Raw genomic sequence first — 23,365 nt, forward strand, 5'->3', positions numbered from 1 at the left:
TAAAGAGGTTGTGGAATGCTCGAAGACATTTCCGTCATTTTTTGGGTATATGTAGCCTAAGGTGTGATGGAATAAAAACGACTATTGTATCTGTCATGAAATGAGTTCAAAGGTTACTTTTGAGAGTTATTTTTTAGGTCCTGTTTCGACCCGAACGTGCAATTTGTGTAAAAGTCGTCGCTGCGGGCAGCAAACAAAACACAGTAAATCGTGACGTAATAAACAGGACTCGTTTATGCTACTCTACATCGGGAGTCCTGTTTATTACGTCACGATTTACTGTGTTTTGTTTGCTGCCCGCAACGACGACTTTTACACAAATTGCACGTTCTGGTCGAAACAGGCATGACAGGACTTGAAAAACAGCTCTCAAAAGCACCTTTTGTACTCATTTTATGACAGAAACAATAGTCGTTTTTATTTCATCACACCTTAGGCTACATATACCCGAAAAATAACGGAAATGTCTTCGAGCATTCCACAACCTCTTTAATGTATGCATTGTATGTTTGTATGCAAGAACTGTCAAATCCCAAAACCAAGAATACTGTGCAGAGGAGGGATATCCTTTAGTCTATGTAGCGCCCCACAAACCCCTGCATAATACACTGTAGCACTCTAAACTACCAAAGCACTATATTATCGACATTTCTGATTTGATTATTGATGACCACAAAAAACCTGTTTACCTAAATTTTAATGTTTTTGAATGAAAGATGTTCAAGTCCCTGCCTAAAATACTGTTTTTCACCAAAAATGGGGAAAATGCAATAAAGGTTCCTCTTGTGGTCAGCGCATTAAAAACCAAATGACTTCATGTTGTAGAATTTCGGCCAATCAACATTTCTGCAAATGTTCAGGATAATTTGCCGTCGAATACAGGATTTAGGATGGGATGTGCCCCCCCCCCCCCCCTCGGTCCTGAGAAGACCCCAAAATACCCCGGTCCTTGATACGATGAAGGTGTATGAGCCCGGAGGTTTTTTCTAACACGACTTTCAGAGTAGTGTTATCCGGTTGCGAGCAGACAATCTTTCAAATGTCCTTAAATAAACTTCCCAACATTAAGGAAGTAATTCGAAACAAGAAACCAGCATTACTTGGGAATTTCCCTTTAAATTCTGCTTGAAAAATTACATGCAACAACATCTCGTCGATAGTGCCTTCAACCAAAAGTGCTGATGGCATGGAAGTAAAGTACTCAACTTGTTTAGATAGATAGTTGGCACATTGAAAGTCGGGGAGTCCATTCAGTGGCGGTTCCAGACTCTAACATTTGGCCGGGGGCAATTGGGGGAAAGGAAATAAGTTTGGGGGCGGGGCAGTAAAACAAAAACTCAAGCCTGTGTACGCTCGCGCGTAGCCAACGGTCCGCTTATGAGCCACTAGAGCAAATTATACTATTTGGGCTACGAACAAAGTGATAAGACAGGGATCAAAAGATAGAATTTTAAAAATGATCATTTTTAAATTCTCCGTACATTAACTTCCAGTCTGATGACGTCATCATTTTGAAACCTTGCAAACTTATATGTAGTTGATAAATTTTGGTTAAATTGGGACGGATGTTTTTTTTAAGTTGAAGAAAGGAAACTCTATTTGATGAACCACTAGAGGGCGAACTTTGAAATGATGACGTCATAATGTTATTTGTGTGTCATTTATTCCGTTCTAACACTACCATAATTTATTTGCTGATAGTAAAGAGCTCTGCTTTTGAGTTGTATTCATTATTTTATTGGACTTCCGGTAACACCGGAAGTGAAGGTCAAGCTGTTTTGTGACCGGGAATACAATTGTTGCCCGAGGCCTCATTTATATCCGCACGCAAAAAGCAAACGCGATACTCTATTTAGTTTCAAAGATATAGCTAAAACTATTTTCACCAATTTGGCACTTAAATTGCTTGTAATTTGATACCTGTTTTTTTTTATATCTTCGGACGGGGGTTCAAGTTCATACCAGGTTTTATCATAATCGAGTAAATCGTTGAAAGAAATTGGGTTCGTTTTGATTGCAAGGCTTCTGTCTGTATCGTTAATTTACCCAACGTTGACCTTCTGGTTGACCCGGAAGTAAAGGTCATGTGAGTTTACGAACACAAAAAAAAATGTTATTTGATCACAACGTATGAACATAATTGGTTATTTTGTTTGAGACCAATGTATTGGTCATTTTTTTAACGAAAATCAGTTGTAATTTTACACCCGATGACGTCATCATGACGTCAGAGTAAAATGAACCACAAGGGATGAGGGTCGATGTATGTTGATAGTAACAAATTCCTACCATATACAGTTTAGGCCAAAAAAAAAGTTTCCGGTTTCTGGTATGGAGCTTGCCCAAAAAGTGGTGCGACGACGCGGCTTTTTTTTTTTTTTTTTACTTGACTTTTTTGCTTCAAATGTCGGCTGATGACTGCAAATGGTGCCCGACTAAACTTAGTGCAAATATATGGGTGTCCAGAGAGGCCACATAAAGCTTATTCTCGATCATAACCCCATCTAAATACACGTTAAAATTGTGCTCGGCAGAATTCCAGTCAAACCAGTGAGTTTGGCGGTTTTGAGACATCATCTTTTATTGAAAAAAAAACTTTTTCATTTTGCCGACGCGCAGGGCTACGGCGACGCGCGCGCATACCAGAAACCGGAGACTTTTTTTTTTTTTGGCCTTATAAAATCCTTTTTTTTTTTCAAAAAAACGGGCCTTCAAAATGACTCCGTGAATGTTAACTTTTAAACTGAGGTTTTATCACTGGTGATGTTTGAAGACAATTGTAACGACGATTCTTGAAATCGCATTTTTTGGCGAAGGAGGTTTTAGGGTCATGTGTTTAATTGGTGATACTATTTGAACGGATTGAGCAATTTCAGTAATTTTACCATCTAAAAAGTAGTTTATAAAATTGGATTTCCAGTCATTATTAGTTTTGGTGCTACTTTCTTTAAATATGAAATATATTTTTAGAGGTTTGGGTTGTTAAAAATCCAAGTGGTGGAAATATGCCTAATTTGCATAAATTCAAAAGGCCGCTAATTACATGATTTTCATATGATTTGGCGCGGCCATAATAGTATATAGGCCGTTATGTACTTTTGCTTTTTTTGTTTAAGAAGTAATTTTTGCCATATTTGGAAAGAGTTTACCTCCCTAAGCCGGAAATGCATTGAAGACATTTTTCCCAGCTGCCGTGTGGCGGCCATCTTGGATTTCAAAATGGCCGCCATTTCGAGCCTAATTTGTATCATAACTTCGGACTTGATTGTCACATGAAGTTTATTTTGATGGCAAACCCCATGTTTTTGATACCAAGGAACCTGAGTACATTATTGTTTATGGTGTACTCTTAATGGATGGCAGCCATCTTGGATATTTCAAATATATGGCCGCCATTTTCGGCTTATTTGCATAATAAATTTGGACTCGAATGGCGTACGAAGTCAATTTCGGTGGCAAACCCCATACATTTGATACCTAGTAATCTTAATGACCCATTGCTGATGATCTATCCCAGATGGATGGCAGCCATCTTGGATTTTTTTTCAAAATAGCCGCCATCTTGGATCTTATTTATAATAACATTGCACCTGAATGTCCTATGAAGTCCATGTATTTGAATGAATGCAAGTAAATCACTGTGGACGGGGTACTTACAGTTGATGGCAGCCATCTTTGATATTTCATAATTGCCGCCGTTCTGAACTATTTGTATAATAAATTTGGACTTCCATGTTGTATGAAGTCACTATTGGTGGTGGCAAAGCCCATAAATTTGATACCAAGGAATCCAATTAGCACATTTAAGCATCCCAAATGGATGGCAGCCATATTGGATATTCAAAAATAGCGGCCATCTTTGATTTCATTTAAATAATAAGGTGGCACCTGAATGTCGTATGAAGTCCATTTTGGTGGCAAACTGCATATGTTCTTGATACCAAGGAACCCAAGTTAATCATTGTTGATGGGGTACTCCACTGGGAGTATACCCCATCAACAATGATTTTCGTGGGTTCATTGGTATCAAAAACATGGGGTTTGCCACCAAACTGAACTTCATATGACAATTAGGTCCGAAGTTAGATACAAATTAGGCCCGAAATGGCGGCCATTTTGAATTCCAAGATGACCGCCACATGGTAGATAGAAAAAAATGTTACCAATGGATTTCCAGCTAAGGAAGGTAAAGTCTATCCAAATAATTATGAGAAAAATTCCTTCTTTAGCAAAGAAAAATGCAGTGGCCAAAAATATGACATAATATGCTATCTAGTAATAACTCTCGTCCTAAGTTGCTTTTCGGGGTACTTTAAACAACATTTTGTCATTTGGGGCCATTCAGTGCCAAATCAACCCCCAAAACCTTTAAATTTGAAACCCCAACCTCTTCAAATTGGATCATATTTAGTTTATGGGGTAATTTCGGCTGAAAAGCCGAAATTTTAAGTTTGAGCACCATCGGACAAACAGTTTTCGCGCTACCGCCCAGGCAATTTTGGTCAAAATGGACATTGCTGCCATTTTTAAATGACCATATTTCTATAATGTTTGAGCCAAATGTGTTAATCTTAATTTCTTTTGAAAGGTTACATCATGAGAAATCCAAATTTACCATTTTTTTTTCATGTGGGGGTTATTTTAAGTAAAATGACATTTTGACCTTTAATTTGACCTTGAATTTGACCTAGTGGATCACCCGACATTGAGACAAACTTGGATGAAAATTAAACCCCAAGATGTTCGCTACAAAATATCAAAAAATTGGGAAAGATATTTTTTTGTTCGGTTTTTGGCTCATCTCAAAGTTGGCATACGCGTTGCAAAATGTGATATCCCTATGCAGTGTACTAGTGGATTTAAAGTAGGGATTTTTTTGTCCCTGAAATGTGTTAAAATTATTCCTTTTATTTTCTGAGTTAATTCATCAATCACTAATTTGTTTACGGCCGTAAAGTGTTATGTAACTTCGGAGGTGGGTGCTAGGTGAATTATGCAAATCGTAATTCCTTTTCCCTTTGTTGCATACCAATTCCGGGCTTGCAGCCATGCGGGAGGGGTATAAAACCATCGCCCACGTATTTTCGGATTGAGGTTTGCGGTTTTTTGGTTTATTTCTTTCCCGTATATATAATATGATTTTTGTGATTTGTAACTCCTGTGTTGAATCCTCTGTTCTCTTGAGTTATTCCTTGAGTTTTGGTCCGAGTAGAGCGGCACAAGGGTTCGCTCTGCGACACAGGGATATCACATTTTCCAACACTTATACCCCATAGGAAACATAGGATCTCATAAGGTACCTCGGACTGGAATGATGATGAAATCAATGTCAAAGGACAAATTGTTGTTCAAAGTACTCCAAAAAGCAATGCAGGACAAGAGTTATGGCCAAATATAAAATCATGTAATTAGTGGCCATTTTGAATTTATGCAAATTAGGCATATTTCCACCACTTGGATTTCTTTCCTTTTTTAAGGAACCTTATAGCAATGCACCATGGTGTGAAATTAATTTATGTACATGACTGGACTTGGATTATCAGGGGAAATGTTATTGTGACATGTCAACACATGACAGCCATAATTTTAACTTTAATCTATGCAAATTAATAAATGGCATTTATGCAAATTATTATCGGCATATCGCAAATTTGGGAAACATAGGGATATTGAAACTTACCGAGGTCTAGAATAATGAGTAAATTCGCCTGATGATCGCCACGCAGTGTGCGTGTGCGTGAAACCAATGGTAGCAGAATAGACTGAACCTATATGTTATATATAGATTCATATATATATCATATTGCAGATAGCATATATATATTACAGCATAATAAATGAATATAAATCATTTACAGATCTTTTCTGAAGTCAATGGGCATCTCAATAATAAATTAAGATCAACTCTCTGTGTTTAGTATTAAATATATTGTTGCAGCATCACTAAATATTCCATTATAAAGTAGCAAAAAAAGTGGTACTGGGTGTGGTTAAGAAACACATTAGAAAACTACTTTCCACCACTCGGATTTCTTAAGACTTTTAATATGTTATAGAGGAGATTTTTCTGAGTAATAACCTTTTAAATGGTTTCTGTTGCAATTTGTTTGAGGTTATCCCTTAATTTTTCACATAATGCCTGTACTACAAGGCCGGGTTTTCAAAAGTTAACTTGGGCGTGCAAATCATTGAAATCTTCAAGAGCCTGGAGATTTGTTGCAATTGTAATTACTGGGGGGGGGGGGGGAGTACAGTACAACATTTAGACTTAAAAGTCAGTTCAATTCGATGCTCCAACGTTGTCAGATTTTCGATAAAGAATGATAGAGATAGAGTACTGCAAAAACCAAAAAAACCATCAAATTTACAAACAAACGAACAAAAACTACGACAACAAACCATCGAATAAACATCATCATTCTTTTTCAATAGGCAGAGAAGGTATCAAACAAATTCCTGTGGCGTTTGAAAACGAGTTCATATGAAGTAATCGCAGTCCTCGTGGAGAGATAGAAAAAAACCAGAATGTTTGGCTGCTTCCATGCATCGTGTAATCGAAGACTTTTGCCTATCCCAATCCTTAATGATTTAGAGAAACAGACGATTATTGGGCGTACGGGAAAAAAATCCCACATGGTTATATACAGGCTAGAAGTGATGTTACAAAGCCTCTGATCTCGATCTCTGACATTTAACCTCATGTCGGATCCTAAAATGCAACCTTGTTTATACAACATACTAGACAATTGAGAGTGAAAGATTAATTTTAGAGTGAACAATAATTGTACACAGGAGGGAAACTCTGAATAACAAATGACCAATGCGTGACTTTTTGTTTACTCAAGTTGAATGGTCTCGATACCTTAGACTCGGCCTGCAGCGTCCGAACCATCTTCAGTTCCGTGGAGGAATGGAAGGTGTAGACGTACTCGGTGTCCGGTTTGAACCGGATGAAACTGGCAAGGACCGGACTGAACCAGCTAGTGCTTATGGAGAGTACCAGAGCTAGCTTCAGCATGGTGACTCCAAACCGAAGATTGGTCCTCCCTGCCGGCAAGGCCATCTTGGTGGATGGCCTGCTTTGGCAGCAGAAAATCCGAATTCAAATATTTAAAGTTCTGAAATTAAAGAGAAAAGACAAATCTTGAAAGTGAAAAACTACAACCCAGTGGTCAATTTCGGGATAGAATGAAGTCCATTTGGAGCTCGCGTAAGGCCCCCTCAAGGCAAAAGGGTGTAACTTCAGTCTTGGCCTTTTTGAGATGAAGTCACTTCTGGGGTTATTTGGGGCGCTGTTTTCCTTCAACGAACCCTCAAGTCCATATGTCCTTCCTTTTCAGATGTATCTCGTGCAAAATTGTGAATGTTTGGTTCAGTTTCTTTGACAAAAGGGCGTCTGTTGAGATATATTCTGGGTTTTTTGCTGGATGTGACCTCATGTCAAAAGGGCATAAAAGATACATCCTTTTGCCTTGTTATTAGGTATACATTATACGCATAGTGGAAGTGCAATAATAGTGCATTTGGATATGCTTTCTCAAGATTCATCCTTTTGCCAAAATAATCCTTTTTATTATATTTGTTATACTTCATGGAAAAAAATGGCGCAAATTTCTGGTTTAAAATTGCCAAGGACAAGAAACTGACATTTCTAATGTATGTTTATTCACAACTCGTGGTAGAAACATTGGTTTAATTTGTGGTAAAATAAAAAAAAAACAGAGGACCTTGAAATTTGACACTGATTTTTCTCGAAATGCCCTTTTTTTTCCTTCAAGTTATACCCTTTTGCCTATAGGGGTTCTAATCGTAATAACATGAATAGAAAGTAGCAATCACAGTAATTGTCCTTGAATTTCCTTGATCTGAAAGCCCTAGTACTGAAAGAGAGATGCGCGAGGTCATGACGCGCCATTCGCAGAAAATGAAACAAAATGTGAAGTAATTGGTTGAATCAAGGAAATACTTATTAGTCAGACGAGTAGAATAATGGCTTTCGAAGTGGATAACGCAACTTTCGTTGGGTAGAGGGGTTCTGCCCCATGAGAATCCAGGGACGGGAAATTATAGTCTACTTACAAGGCGCCAGGCTGTGGCGGATCCAGGATTTAAGAAGTCGACGGGTGTCGATGTAAGACTCCAAGGTTTTAGGGGGGGGGGGGTAGAAGAGGCGTTGCAGTTATAAGACTAAAGACCTGAATCAATTAATCGAGATTTTCAATAACGCGTGTAACTTTATTCAGGGAACCTTGCAAGGGTTATGCCAATAATTAACGTTGGTAAGTCGTGGGGCGGGGGCGGGGCCGGGGCGGAGAGGGGGGGGGGGTTGGCCACTTAACCACACAAACTCCCGCCTGGATCCGAGCCTGTTATATAGCCCAACATTAAGCCATATTTTTTTCAGGGGCCCAATAAAGGATTTTTTGTCGTATCCAAGTTGGTGAATAATACGGACAATAAACCTACACATGTAGCAATAGGTGAAGAAAAGGGGGGGGGGGGCGCCCGATAGTCCAAAGGTCTGATAGTCCGAATGTTCTTTAGTCCGAAGGTTCGATAGTCTGAATGCACGAAATTTCCATGAGGGGGTTCGTTAGTCCGAAAATGAAATAAGGTTCGTTAATCCTAACATTTGATGCAATAGTCCGAAGGTTCATAATCCGAAGGTCCAATAGTCCGAAGGTTCATTTATCCGAAGATTCATAGTCCGAATTTAGAATAAGGTTAATCAGTCCGAAGGTTCAATAGCCCGAATGTTCATTATTCCGAATTGACAATAAGGTTCGATAGTCCGAATCGGCAATAAGGTCCGATAGTGTCATACTGACGAACCGTATTGCCCATTCGGACTATCGAACCATATTCTCAATTCGGACTATCAGCCTTATTGTCAATTCAGACTATCAGCCTTATTGTCAATTCAGACTATCGAACCCTACGGTATATTCGGACTATCGAACCTTATCATCTATTCGGATTATCGAACCTTATCGTCTATTCGGACTATCGAACCTTCGGACTATTGCACCTTCGGACGACTAATGACCCTTCGGACTAAAGAACAATGGGACTGTCGAACCTTCGGACTATCGGGCTGTAACCAAGAAAAAGACACCTCTGGATAGCCATTACCGAGTAAAGATTCTTCGAGAAGTAGAACATAATACAGAAACTAAAGAGGACTACTCCTAAATCAACTACAATACACGTACAGACATTCCCTCAATAAGCAGGATTGTAATTTGTAAATATTGGAAATGCCACATAACATTTGACAATTCGTGCGATGGTCTTCTTACCTTTGATCGCTGCTTTCAACGACGACGATTGAGACGGACAACAAAGGAAAATGGCCTGTATTTTTACAAATAAAGTTTGAATCAAAAAAAGGAAACCCAAAGTCAGGACCATTTTTCAAATGAAGTTCTACATGTAGCTTTTTTAAAATCTAGCATATGAAAGCCCAAGTAATAACCTTTCTTTTAGTACAAGAATCATTCAAATCACTTAGGCACTTTTCAAGTTACGGAGTTTTAAACACAAACACCGTTTTAAAATTCTGTCCACGGATCACGAAAAAGGTCAGTGTTCTTTCAGCAAAACGAAAACAATTCATCCCGTGTACATCCCTATTTGAATTATATTCGTTTTGCTGAAAGGACACTTATTTTTTGTGATCCATAGACAGAACCTCGTTTAAAATTCCGTTACTTGAAAAGTACATGAGTGATTTGAGTGACTCTTGTACTAAAAGAAAGCTTATTGATTAGGCTTTTTATATGCTATATTTTGAAAGTGCTACATGCAGAACTTCATTGCAAAAATGGTCATGTCATTTGGGTTTCCTTTTGTTTTACTCACCCTTTACAAACTCAGGAGACAAAACGGTACACGTACTTACAAGTTCCCTCAATAAAACCACTAGCTTCTACTGTAAAAAGAATATGTTGCGGTCACTTTACCGTGAATGTGACAGATGTATCATTATTAAGGAAGTGCTCTAAACAGGCAAAAACACGTGAGTATGGTGGCCCTGAAGGGACATCGCATATCGCAAACGTGTGCGCATACGTATGCGATGTCGCGAAATTTATCGCGAATGTGTGCGCACACGTATGCAATGTCGTGAAACAATTCGCGAATATGTGCGCACACGTATGCGATGTCGCGAAATTTATCGCGAATATGTGCGCACACGCATGCGATGTCGTGAAACAATTCGCGAATATGTTTCGCATACGTGTGCGCACATATTCGCGATAAATTTCACGACATCGCATACGTGTGCGCACATATTCGCGATAAATTTCGCGACATCGCATACGTGTGCGCACATATTCGCGAATTGTTTCACGACATTGCACACGTGTGCGCACACGTTTGCGATATGCGATGTCCCTTCAGGGCCACCATAGTTTTCAGTCCAACTAACGTTTTCGTTACAGTCGAAGTTGAACATAATTATTTGTACTTACCCACCGTCTTGGTCGATAATCCGGCACAAACTTTATCAGGAAGTTGGTCTGCTCATGCAGCATCAGTTAAATTTCACGTCTAATGGACTACACGAAGCGTGCTTCGTATTCCCGGGAACTACGCAGGCGCATACATTACGGTTGGATGGCATGTCATTTGCACAATGATGCACGTTGGCCTGCATAATAAATTATTTTCGGCGCACAATGGGGAATATTCGTCATGCACATTTGCAACGAGAGTTTTCAGATGGCAATATTTTTTCTTGCGGACACGTTTCTCCCAACGTTTTTCCAATCAATTAACAAAGATAATCTTTATTACAAGGGTCTGTCAGTCGCTATTTGTATTGTGATCAATTCCTCCCAACAGTTTGAGGATGCTGTTGCGGATCCGAGATTTTATGTTTATGTAGTCTGGTTCCATGACTCCATTAAAGATAAAATGGATCAATTATAGATGTCGGAAAATTGGGAATATTCGTCATGCACATTTGCAACGAGAGTTTTCAGATGGCAATATTTTTTCTTGCGGACACGTTTCTCCCAACGTTTTTCCAATCAATTAACAAAGATAATCTTTATTACAAGGGTCTGTCAGTCGCTCTTTGTATTATGATCAATTCCTCCCAACAGTTTGAGGATGCTGTTGCGGATCCGAGATTTTATGTTTATGTAGTCTGGTTCCATGACTCCATTAAAGATAAAATGGATCAATTATAGATGTAATTGATTCTTCAAAAGAGATTTTTCTCTTAAGAGATTTTTCAAAAGGGGTTTGGCTGGGGGTTGAAGTCCAAGATACCTTCTTTGGGGTGGTGGTGGGGTGGTGGTGGTGGCGGTGGTCAGGGAGGGGGGTGGGGGCTTGGGGGGTTGGACGGGGGCTGGGGATTGGATGGGGGCTGGGGGTTGGCTGGGGGCTGGGGGTGGGCTGGAGGTTAGATATGGCATTTCAGTCAAAACATAAACATACCGATGTTTGAAGCAGTGAATTTAGATATTAAATATAGAGTGATGAGGTAATTCAGGGAATTGGTCTCAAGTAAGGTCCAGAGCCTAGTCGTCTTCGGCTGTATCGCTATATCACTGACTGTAACGTGTGTCTAAGCTAGTTTAAGTCTGACAATGGCCAACTAAGGATACCCCATCACCCAAACCATGGAGGAAGAACTGGGCTAAATTCGCCCGACACTGTGTATATATTATGCATGAAAAGCACATGGCGGATCTACGGGAGTGGGGCGTTTAGGGGGTCTAATCATACAGAAAAAGTACATGCCTGCTCTTACCCCCCCCCCCCTCCGAGCTCAAGCTGGAATCGCCCCTTAAATGACTTGCAGTAAACAATCATTTTGAATCGATTGAATATAATTGTGTGCCCTCTGGGACCTGCTTTACTAGGCGTGTCTTGCCTTGTCTTGTTTCTATTATGTAAATAATTACTTGTGGCACTTGTCTGTTGGGGGGGGGGGGGGAGGGTGTGCCGATCCGCAACTGTGTTGAAGTATAGACTGAGCTGTCATGGGAACAAACACATGACGTTCTTTAAAGGGAGTGTACACCATTGGCTTTTGCTGTAATTTTCAAAAATAAACTATTTGAGGGGCTAGTATAATAGATCAAATATTGTTACACTGACATGTTTGAAGTTTTGTGTTTGGAAATGCTGGAAAAACCAAGAAAAACAAGAATATTCAAGTAGTCTGGTTCCCTGACTCCACTAAAGATAAAATGGATCAATTTATAGTTGCCAGAAAATTGTAAGGTAAGGGAAACAGTCTAGCTGGCCTGCACCCGTTCATGGACATGTAACCAATAGCAAACACAATTTGGACTGAAAAAAAGGTAAATTTGGAGCAGTAGTTTACAAATAGTTAGGTTTTTCCAACGGTGGTCGGCTGACCACCGTTGTTTTCTGCTTAGCAGCTCCGGGGATAAGGTTTCGGTTGGCAGTAGTCCAGGCCTACTTGAATTGTACAGCACTTGGAAAGTGCCATGGCCTAGCGGTTAAAAACAGTGCACTAATGCTCTGGTGTTTCAGAGGCAACAGTGACGTGGGTTCGAGCCCGGGCCGGGACACTTGTGCCCTTAAGCAAGGCACTTGCTTCGTCCTTCGGATGGGACGTGACGCCGTAGGTCCCATGTGTTGTATAATAATATAATGCACAATAAAGATCCCAGTGCATCGCTAAGAGAAGGGGTTCGCCCCGGTGTTTCTGGCAGTGCGATTATCGTCAACACTTGTAAGGAAGAGGAAGTGTGAAACAAACAGCTCAGTGGAATTCCAGTTCCCAAGTTCCCATATTGAAGTTAGTTCTGCTTTTACTTTGTATTATACATGTAGTTTGCAGCTTCCGATCTCGTGCATATAAAGTCATTAAGGTATTTAGCATAATGTCATATCAACAGCACTATATCAAAACTATGAGACACCAACGAATATACAAAACACATCCAGGAAATAAACATAATAGTCGCATAACGGATGTAGGATATGTGTGTGCTATCATTTTATCAATCTACTTCACTCTTGATGTTAAATACAGATCTGCTGGTCTTTACTCGAGACGCTCACAAGTTCCAAGCCGTGTGAACAAAAAAAGCAGTACACGACCAGTATTGGCCTAGTCTGTATACATCTTTGTTTTAGCGTGTGTGAGCTAGTTTGTCAGTAATAACCATCAGATGATGAAGTCTGCACTAATACATTTGAGCCAGTTTGAAGTAGATCTGGGTGAACTTTCTTCGTGAAAAGAAATACACTCCTTCCGTGGGAGAGACGGTCAAGTCAGCCCAACAACCCCAAGAATTCCAATTTCCAGAACTGTCGCACACAATCACCTATTGAGTGGTATTATGTGTTAATCTTTTCAGAGGATTCGATTTTGGTTTCCGGCATCTGGAGATAAACCATGCTTTCCTTCGGCTGTGTTATCGTCATCATCTTGGCTGCCCATTTACCACAATCACAGTAAGTCGTTCCGTCCCAAGTGCGAAAAAACTCTGATATTTTTTTCTTGATGAAATGTAAGACTCTGGAATTATTGTCAACCCACTTCCACAGCGGCTGTATACATGATTAAATGGGTGGTCATTATGCGGTGATATTTTCTTAAATATCAGAATGATTCAATTTTGTTTCAGCGGAATTATAGCAATGGTGTTTAAAGCAAGGAGAATTTAAAGTGAGACATTGTTTTATTTATTTATTTTATTTCTTTCTGGTAATGAAACCAAGGATTCCTCAAAAGTACCATAAGCACTGTAGCCCGGAAGCCTGAAGAAACCTGTGGAGAGAAGACAATGAGAAGAAGTTACAGTTTTAGAGGTGGGAGGAAAACCCAGAAGAATATTCTGGGGAAAACCCACGGAATCAGGTAGGGACTGAAAACCCAATCCACATATTGGCCCAGGCGGGATTAGAACCCGGGTCACAGCAGCGGAAGGCGAGGAAAGTACCGCTACGCCACCCTGACTCCCCATATTTTCAGAAATTCTTGACGAATACCGTAAAATACTGTAGGCCTACCAAATTACAAATCGTAAATGAACAGAGTTGCGTCGGCTCAAAGTTGCAAAAGAGGAAATTCGTATTGTTACATTGTCGGTCAGAAGATGAGTACTGAAGTTACAAGATTACAAATGGATTTACCCAAAATAATATCCTCCCTATATTTTTTTTCATTTTGCTGTACGCAAATCTCAGTATTTCTGAAAATATGGATAAATAAAGTTTTGTTGTCGTATTTCCTCTTCACCAGTGTTGTTAGACCACATTTTAAGCCAGAGTTTTGACATGCTTTCTGGAAACTTCTATCTATACAAAAATTCAAAGGTATTATATTCATGATAAAAATGTGAAAACCATATTGACTGAAAATGACATTATAAATTGTACACAAGGGGAAGTGTCTGTGGATACGGATGCCCTCAGCGCTACACAACGAAGTGTGGATGGTTTGGCTGGAACTGGAAGCGCTGTACCAAATACAGGTGAGCATGTAAATACGGTTGTCACGCGTGCTGATTATGTGATACTTGTAAAGCAAGAAAACCCGTCTCTTGATCTCTGGATTGTGACCGATTAAGGGGTGTGCGCTGATTAAACGCAACATGGCGCACATGCATGCTGTATAGGATGCATACCTGCAAATACATTCCCATAGACACTAGTGCTAAATGCCGATACTTCAAAATTCTTTTAAAAATACCCAAAACTCTCACAGGTAGTCAAGCTGCACAGAAAAATGATAATCAACATGTCATCTTTCGTTTTCTTTTCAATTTTTGGTGGGTTGACCATTGACTTTTCGAGATATTTTCACCCAAAGAAGACGACCCCTAGTTTCCCCAAAGCGGAAAAGTAGCAATTCTTGAAAAACGATACCTCCACAACACGGCAAAATAGCACGACTTTCGAGCCCAAGAGCATCCAAAATGCTCAGAATTGGAAGCCCCAAGTCCGGGCCAGAGGTTCATAACCATATCTCTTCAATTCTCCAATTTTACGGCGCTCAGAACTCTCTAATATAGAATATTTTGTGGGTATAACTTGTATTCATGAGCTTGGCGGATCGATTTACCGGTGTGCACCCGTAATGAAAAACCCGCGTCATTATGACGGAACAATTACGTTTCATACAATTGCGTGATTTTTCTCTTAATAGGACGTGACAGCAATACGCTTCACACGCTTTCATAATTCAAAAATTAGACGCATGTCAACAATTACACTTGATGTTGAACATCCTTGAAAAACAAAGTTATTTATGATAGCGTGGCGTGTCCTTCAATATCTGAAAAATTGAAGTTCGTAAACCAACGTTTGAATTTGCGAAATTGGACGAAAATTTATATTTTTCTTCGCAGGGCATAAAGGTCTACAAAAAGGTGGAGGACAAAATCTTCCTGATCCAAATTCCATATGTAAAAAAACCCTATTTTTTTGGACACAACCATTATTTGAATTTTGCCTAAAATACTAATGTCAAAAATTGAAGTCCGTTGTGATGACGAGTTAGTGACACACTACATGTTTGAACACGGTTCACTCTTACAAGTTGTACGAGAGGGTCACGTGATATACCAGCAGTGCCAACGCGCGACCGGTCACGGAAAAGGGGAATCCCCACATTCCATCTATGCATCACCTTTGACCGTACTGCGCATGTTGCTTCAGCGAATGGAACAATTAGAATGCACAGACAAAAAGAGACCAGTACAGAGTGCAGTCTCGCTTAGACTTAACTCAAGTCGGAATTGCTTTAAGTCGGAATCTTAAAAGAAAAAAAAAGTAGCGAAAATCACTTAGTTTACGCCTTCCCAGATGCCCGACAAGGTACACTTCAGCGCGCGTTCCACTTCAGTGCCGTATAACAATGCGCACACACTGTATGTACATTGTACAACACGCGTATTTCACGTACATTGTACACATGTGTGTGCATGTATTGCAGAGCATGTGCATACATGTGGTGCAAAAGTTAGCTGCATCACTTGAAAATAACATGTACATGTACGTTTAACATGATGGTGATTGCATCGCGTTATGTACTGTTAGGACGTATGCGGTAAGCGCATTTTATTCCTAGGAGGTTAGCATGTCATGAATAATCATGTGTATCCATGAGAACGGACAATGACATCAACAGCATGTTGTTAGTACTCAACTATAGTACAATACATAAAGCATTTTACTTGTTTCGAGCTACACAGTGCCTAGTGGATAGCGAGATGGCTATGGATACGACTGGTCGAATCCACGTACGGCTGCTCATTTTCATCAGCTACTTCTCCAAATTATCACTGGTTAAATTAAGGGAAAATAGAACGAGAACCTAAGTCTGCAATGCGGAATTATTCATGACATGTAACCCTCCTAGGAAGAAATTACGCATGCGGTAAGCGCTGTGAGTGGATTTACTATTGGCACAGACCGAGCGCAACCCAGACTTGGCCAAGTCTAAGTCTCGCTGGGCATATGACTGCAAGCCCTATCGGGCTATACTGACGCCTGTTCTCATATAAGGATAAACACCATCAAAAGTTGCCGGACAACGAGCCTGCCTGACCCACTACAGGTGAAAAATCCTCAAGTATTCCCTTCTTTTTCGTGCGTATTTTTATTGTAAGAATTATTGCTAGTATTGTTTAGGACTAAATTATATGCAGTATAATATACGTGTTGATATATTTTGCAGATTTTTTTTCCCGACCAAATTAACTTCAGGTTTTCCTGTCCAGTTTCATACCTTGCTCAGTCGGTTATGCAAAGCTTTAAACAAAATCGCATTGAAATTTGATTTAAATTTTACGAAAGCAACTCTATTATGCTCAATGAAATCGGGAAAATGTTTTAGGTCAAGATATAAAATGACAGGACATTTTCGAAAGATTTATGAAGTAATGTACAGCTATTTCAAAGAAAACTACGACTGCTTGAGCAGGAAAAATGAAATATGCATAACATAACTTTGAAAGGTGTAAAGCGTCGAAGTAAGAGAAGGAAAAATATGACCTTTTACACAAATTATATGTTTTAAAAATAATTATAGCACGTCGCCAGGGGTGAACCTTCAGGCTTTATGGGCTTCGTGTGCCAAAAAGAAAGGACTTTTTTTTAAACCACTTTTGAGAGCCCCGTTAGACTTGGCCCAAGTCTGGGTTGCGCTCGGTCTGTGCCCGCCCCGTAAGCCTTCATCACGTCCCCCTTAAGCGTCGAATCCAGACCACCATGTTAAAAACGTACATGTCATTTTCATGTGAATTCAGCAACCCAAACATGGTCAATCTCCTAAGGCTGCGCTAATTACGCATGCCGTACGTGTACGGTGCGGTATGCGTTCTGTCCACACCGGCGCGCCGGTGTGGACAGAACGCACGACAGGCCACCAAACCCAGCTACATCTATCGTAGTCTAGTGATTGTGTCTGGCACAATGCAATTTCTATTTATAAGATTTGCAAGAAAGAAAAAAATGTTATTTTCCTGAATGTTGGGGTTTCTATGATGGGTTTAGTTAGTGCATAAACGAGTGGAGGCGTTAAATTATTGTAGGCCTAGCCATTATATTATTGGTAAAACCATCGCAGAAGTTGAAGTTGTGGAACACTTTCAGTTTCCGTAACTTTCCTTTTCAGGTCTGAATGGACACAATGCTTATCATCAGTTGCTTTATGATCGTCTGTCTGACTTCAAATTTAAAAATATAAAAATAAAATAAATTGTAATGCTTATGAAAATAGCGCTTTCCATCGTATCAACAGTCTCAAGGCGCTTTACGACCATTTGCGTCAAGGTAGGCATATGATATAGTTGTCCACATAGCTGCATGTTCAATTTTATTCCACCCTTGTTCTTATTATTGTGTTCACTTTTTCCCCTCATAAAAAACTTTCAATTTGTGTGGTTTATCTCAACCCTCACGGGAAAAGCTACTTAAAAAGGGGCGGTTTTAACCCTTAGTGAGTACTTGTAAACATGACCCTGTGACGACCTGCATTTGTCCTTGTCGATGATGTCATTGTTTATTATAAGTCTTGGCATTAAGCGCCGTGGACGGCTCCTGCGTAAGTATTTTCTCTACGAGAGTCACTTCCCATTTTCCACCGGTGGAAAATGAGTGCGCCCTCTTGTGACCCGACACTGCAGTGACCACGCTCCACGAAACTTGCAGCCAATCAGGGATAAGGGTAGGGTCGAACAATCAAATCACAGTTAAAGGGGCGGGGTTTAGGACAACCAATTGTAAATGATATAAAAGTATTTGCTGAGTTAAATAAAGGAGAGAACTGGTTTGGAATTGAAACAATACAGACGTGTTCCGCGTCTCCCCCCTCTCTCTCTCTCTCTCTCTGTTTTCAAATAGTATCAGCACTGAGGGAGATTGGAATCCGGTGTCATATGAAAATCGGACTCGTATGAAAATCGGAATCTTTTTCCCTTTTATTGGTTAAACCCTCTCACGTGACCAGTCCCTCTCCTAATTATCTATGCATGAGCATGCGCAATACCACCAATGAGTCCGTATTTCATAAAACCTAAATTCATGCTACACCGGCACTGTCGCCACGCTACCCATTGACAGACTGGTGCTGATTCCAAGGGGATATAATTGTATGTAAATGATAAAGCGCTCGGATGACAGCAAAGGTCTGTTACAGCACGTTTTATTTTTGGCTTGCTTTTGCATCGGGACCAAAATAATACGCCCGTCATTTAATTTCAAACCGCAAATATTTCGAAATATGTGAAGTTACAATGTATTAATGTGGAATTTTTTAATTAGTTTAGTTCAATGTCTTATTCTAACTTCAGCACTTTAAAATCGAAATCTATATCGGGTGAAATTTAAAACAAAACACGGGAAGAGCATTTTTAACCTTGTGAAAGTACACTGAATTTGCACCAAACCCCTAGGGGTAGGGGTGTATTTACCCCCCCCCCCCATATTTGTAAAGATTGCCCTTTTCCATTCAAATGCCCTTTTTCACCAGCGTTTAACCCCCCCCCCCAAAAAAAAATTGTAAAGAGTGCCCTTCTTTTGTTGACAAGTGCCCTTTTTTCTGAACAAGTGCCCTTTTTAAGAAAATACGTGTCTACATTTCAGCACGGATGTACAAGTGCCCTTTTCAAGTAATCCGCCCCCAACAAAAATGACCTTGCTATATACGCCCCTGTATACCACTCATACTAGTAAATTAGCGTTCTAGACAAAAACGCGTAGGGCCTCAACGGGAACAATTTTTTTTAATGTGTTAATTTACAGGCGTAGTTTTCCATGATTCCTGGATTTCATCCATGTGTTGTTGAATGTCATCTTACTTATCCTGTTTTTTTTTCAGGGCCGCGGTGTGTCCCTATGGGTGAAAGCAGCGTTATATGTCAAGTTGTTGGAGAATAACTTCTTTCTTTTCTTGTTTTGCTACCCGGCGGATCCGGGGGGGGGGGGGCAACGGGGGCCATGCCCCCCCCCCAAAAAAACCTCGAACCCATTTTTTTTCAAGTGACGTCGCAATAAAGGCAGGCACTGCATACACTGGACCACCATCTTTTCTTAAACAAAATTGGTTAAAGTGGTCAGAAATTGCCTCAGATCGCACCACAGAGCATCTAGAATCAAAAAAAAAAAAAAAAAAAAAAAAAATCAGGGCCCTTATGCGGGCTCCGAACCCCTCGCCGTAATTTTTTACCCACTTTTTTTTCGGGGGGGGGGGGAATTTTTTTGCCCCCCCCCAAAAAAAACCTTGTGTTCCATCCGCCCTCGAGCTGAATATGCTTCTTAGATCAGCTTGCTTTTTCTTTTATATACCACATCTGAAAAGTTCAGATGTCATCACAAGTTCAGATTTTAGAATTTTACTCCCTAGTTTGCTGACCACTATAATATCAAATTAATATTTTGAATGTATTAATTTGTATTGTTCCGCATGAGACAATCTTTGGTGTTTGTACTCTTCGATGTATAGGCCTACAAGCACTATGATTAAGAGCTGCTTAAATCCAAGCGTTGTTCAAACCAGAACATTATTTTTGCTTTTGCGATCTTCGTATCATTCATGCAATGGTTAAATCGTGTTGCTCGTTGATAAGTTATAAATTGAAGCTTGAAATTATGTATTGTTTGCAATAAGGCTTCTTAATGTTAAAACTCATGACATAATTACATTCATTTATGTAAAATAGCTATCACGCCATAAGGTTTAGTTGTGAACAAAGTTATGCACGTAAAATATAAAAAAGTGTGGTTTAACGATAGTGTAAACATATAGATTTGGCTATAGTCTTTGGAAGGTTTGACTATAAACTATATGTTAGGATACGGTAGCTCAATTAAAACCAGGTCTTGTATAATTACAGAAGTTGGTTCGCGTACGAGTTGGTTCGCGTACGAGGTTGGTTCGCGTAAGAACTGGTTCGCGTACGAAGTTGCTCGCGTACGAGTTGGCTACGCGTACGAGTGGCTCGCATGTCGAGTTGGCTCGCGTACGAGTTGGCTCGCGTACGAGTTGGCTCGCGTACGAGTTGGCTCGCGTACGAGTTGGCTCGCGTACGAGTTGGCTCGCGTACGAGTTGGCTCGCGTACGAGTTGGCTCGCGTAGAGAGTTGGCTCGCGTACGAGTTGGCTCGCGTACGAGTTGGCTCGCGTACGAGTTGACTCGCGTACGAGTTGCTCGCGTACGAGTTGGCTCGCGTACGAGTTGGCTCGCGTACGAGTTGGCTCGCGTACGAGTTGGCTCGCGTACGAGTTGGCTCGCGTACGAGGTGCTCGCGTACGAGTTGGCTCGCGTACGAGTGGCTCGCGTACGAGTTGGCTCGCGTACGAGTTGACTCGCGTACGAGTTGACTCGCGTACGAGTTGACTCGCGTACGAGTTGACTCGCGTACGAGTTGACTCGCGTACGAGTTGACTCGCGTACGAGTTGACTCGCGTACGAGTTGACTCGCGTACGAGTTGACTCGCGTACGAGTTGACTCGCGTACGAGTTGACTCGCGTACGAGTTGACTCGCGTACGAGTTGACTCGCGTACGAGTTGACTCGCGTACGAGGGACTCGCGTACGAGTTGACTCGCGTACGAGTGACTCGCGTACGAGTTGACTCGCGTACGAGTTGACTCGCGTACGAGTTGACTCGCGTACGACTCGCGTACGAGTTGACTCGCGTACGAGTTGACTCGCGTACGAGTTGACTCGCGTACGAGTTGACTCGCGTACGAGTTGACCTGTTTCCAGCATTTAATGAAAACAAAACAACCCAAAACAAAATAGCCTAGGCCTACTGCCAGTTTTCGTCAACGAATCAAATGCTTTTTTACTTGTTTCTGTAATAAATGTATAAATTGAAATTTGTATGGTTCTATTTTATTTTAAAAAAGCGTACTTGAATTTACCTTGGACATCTCTGTAACCTTTGTTGCTTTTTTTTTTTACTCCTAGAACTATGAGGCTCCACTGTGGAGCCTCATAGTTCTTAGCCCCATAAATGTGGCCTATTTACTGGACTGCCTCCGTAAACATAGGCCACACATCCACATGTACAAAAAACGTGTCGACTTTGCCAAATTTTGATTTTCACATTTAGGCTTACTTTGTAGATTGTTTTTGCTTTAGAAGCATTCTCACCCTCTATATAGGCTAATCAGAAAGTGCTGTCTTTTTCAGATGTAATTTCTGTGAAATTTCATGTGAAATTTTGATACGCAAAACGTGTGCAAATGTATCTGGAAATTTCACGAAAAATGGACATCTGAAAAAGGCAGCACTTCTGATTAGCCTATATAGAGGGTGAGAATGCTTCTAAAGCAAAAAAATCTACAAAGTAAGCCAAATGTGAAAATCAAAATTTGGCAAAGTCGACACGTTTTTTGTTCATGTGGGTGTGTGGCCTATTTTACGGAGGCAGTCCAGTAAATAGGCCACATTTATGGGGCTACATAGTTCTAGGAGTAGCTTTTTTTCACAAAAACAGATCCACCCTGTTTTGGGCTGCTGTTTAGTGTTGGCCTGCGAAGCAACTTTACTAATTTCATGAATTTGCAGCGCGAATACTTGCCACGACTGCTCCGCAGAGCGGAGCATCATTGTTCGGGGCCGTATCATAAGTCTGACGCCTCATAGGTCCGACGCATAAGGCGTCGGACTAGTAATGAGGCTAGTCCGAGTAACTTGGACCCAACTTATCGCCTTTTTTAACATTTGGACATGGTCTGGCAGTATCGCCAGACCATGTCCAAATGTTAAAAAAGGCGATAAGTGGGTCCAAGTTACTCGGGACTATAATGAGGCATAACAATGTACATTTATTTATTCAGCCTCATAGGTCCGACACCTCATACATGTAAGTCCGACACGTCATAAGTCCGACGTCGGAAAAACGAAGCGTATGAGGTGTCAGACCGACATGTATGAGGCATCACACTTATGAGGCACCGGACCTGTGAGATGTCGGACTATTAAATGGGCCTTTATTTGGTTGGGGGATGCGATTTTGTCGGACCTATGAGGCGGCGGACCTTATTGGACTTATGAGGGGACCCCATAGTTCTAGGAGTATGGGGATATGCCATGATGTCACAAATTACATTCGCTTTTGCTTTTGCGCGTACTGAACCGGGCTTAAAGATGACATTCCATAGCTTGACATGGACGTGAAGTGATTTTGTTGCTGGATGTTTCATTCAAAAAGTGAACAACTATTGCTAGAAAAAAATAATTTAAAAAAGGATGCATGTGTCAGGTTGAAACTTGAAAATGGCACTATCTATAAGGGAAATGGAGAACACAACTTAATTTGTACAGATCATACCTATACCTAGTCCCAGTAACTGGGTCGCTAGAACTCTTTTTTGACATTTGGGATGTTGGTCTGTCTGTACGATAGACCAACATCCCAAATGTCAAAAAAGGAGTTCTAGCGACCCAGTTAGTGCATGGGGCTACCCTATACCCATCAGATATCTTTAATTGTATGTGTATGACCCGGATATTCGTTTCTTGTACAAGTTTTATTTTACAGCAAGAAAAGGGTAGATGGGTCCATGTTGAGCAAGGATGGGAAAGGATTGCTGAGCTTTGCTTCAGAGAATATCTTCTGTTATTAATTTAATTATTAGGACGATAGTTAAGAATGGGAATGAACTACTACATGTGTAGTAGCTCATGCTGACCACACTGACCACAATGTAGGGCCTAAGACCCTCAGTGGGTGGTTGTTGCTAGGGCAACCAGTGGGCCTTCCTTGTACAACTGATCTGATCTAATAAAGGGCAGTGCACTGAAGTGCCTGCCTGTCAAACGCAGTAGCTTTGAATATATTGAAATACCTTTATTGTTATCCACATCAGTGATACAATAAGAATATTAAGAAATTACATTTATTTATAAATAAAA

At 40.6% G+C, this 23,365-nt stretch overlaps 1 protein-coding gene across 1 annotated transcript in view; it reads right to left on the bottom strand.

Annotated features, from left to right (window-relative positions):
• Positions 1–11,426, bottom strand: part of LOC119733245 — a gene marked incomplete at its 3' end in the record, with an annotated part of 64,374 nt that extends 52,948 nt beyond the window's left edge. Inside the window, exons 1-2 of the mRNA XM_038206832.1 lie at positions 11,281–11,426; positions 6,863–7,076 (exon numbers count right to left, since the gene is read on the bottom strand). Coding sequence (XP_038062760.1) covers positions 6,863–7,076; positions 11,281–11,426 — 360 coding nt within the window. The remainder of the gene's footprint in view (positions 1–6,862; positions 7,077–11,280) is intronic.
• Positions 11,427–23,365: the final 11,939 nt, after the last annotated feature.

Source organism: Patiria miniata, unplaced genomic scaffold, assembly GCF_015706575.1.
Source record: "Patiria miniata isolate m_02_andy unplaced genomic scaffold, ASM1570657v1 HiC_scaffold_1, whole genome shotgun sequence".
Taxonomy (NCBI): domain Eukaryota; kingdom Metazoa; phylum Echinodermata; class Asteroidea; order Valvatida; family Asterinidae; genus Patiria; species Patiria miniata.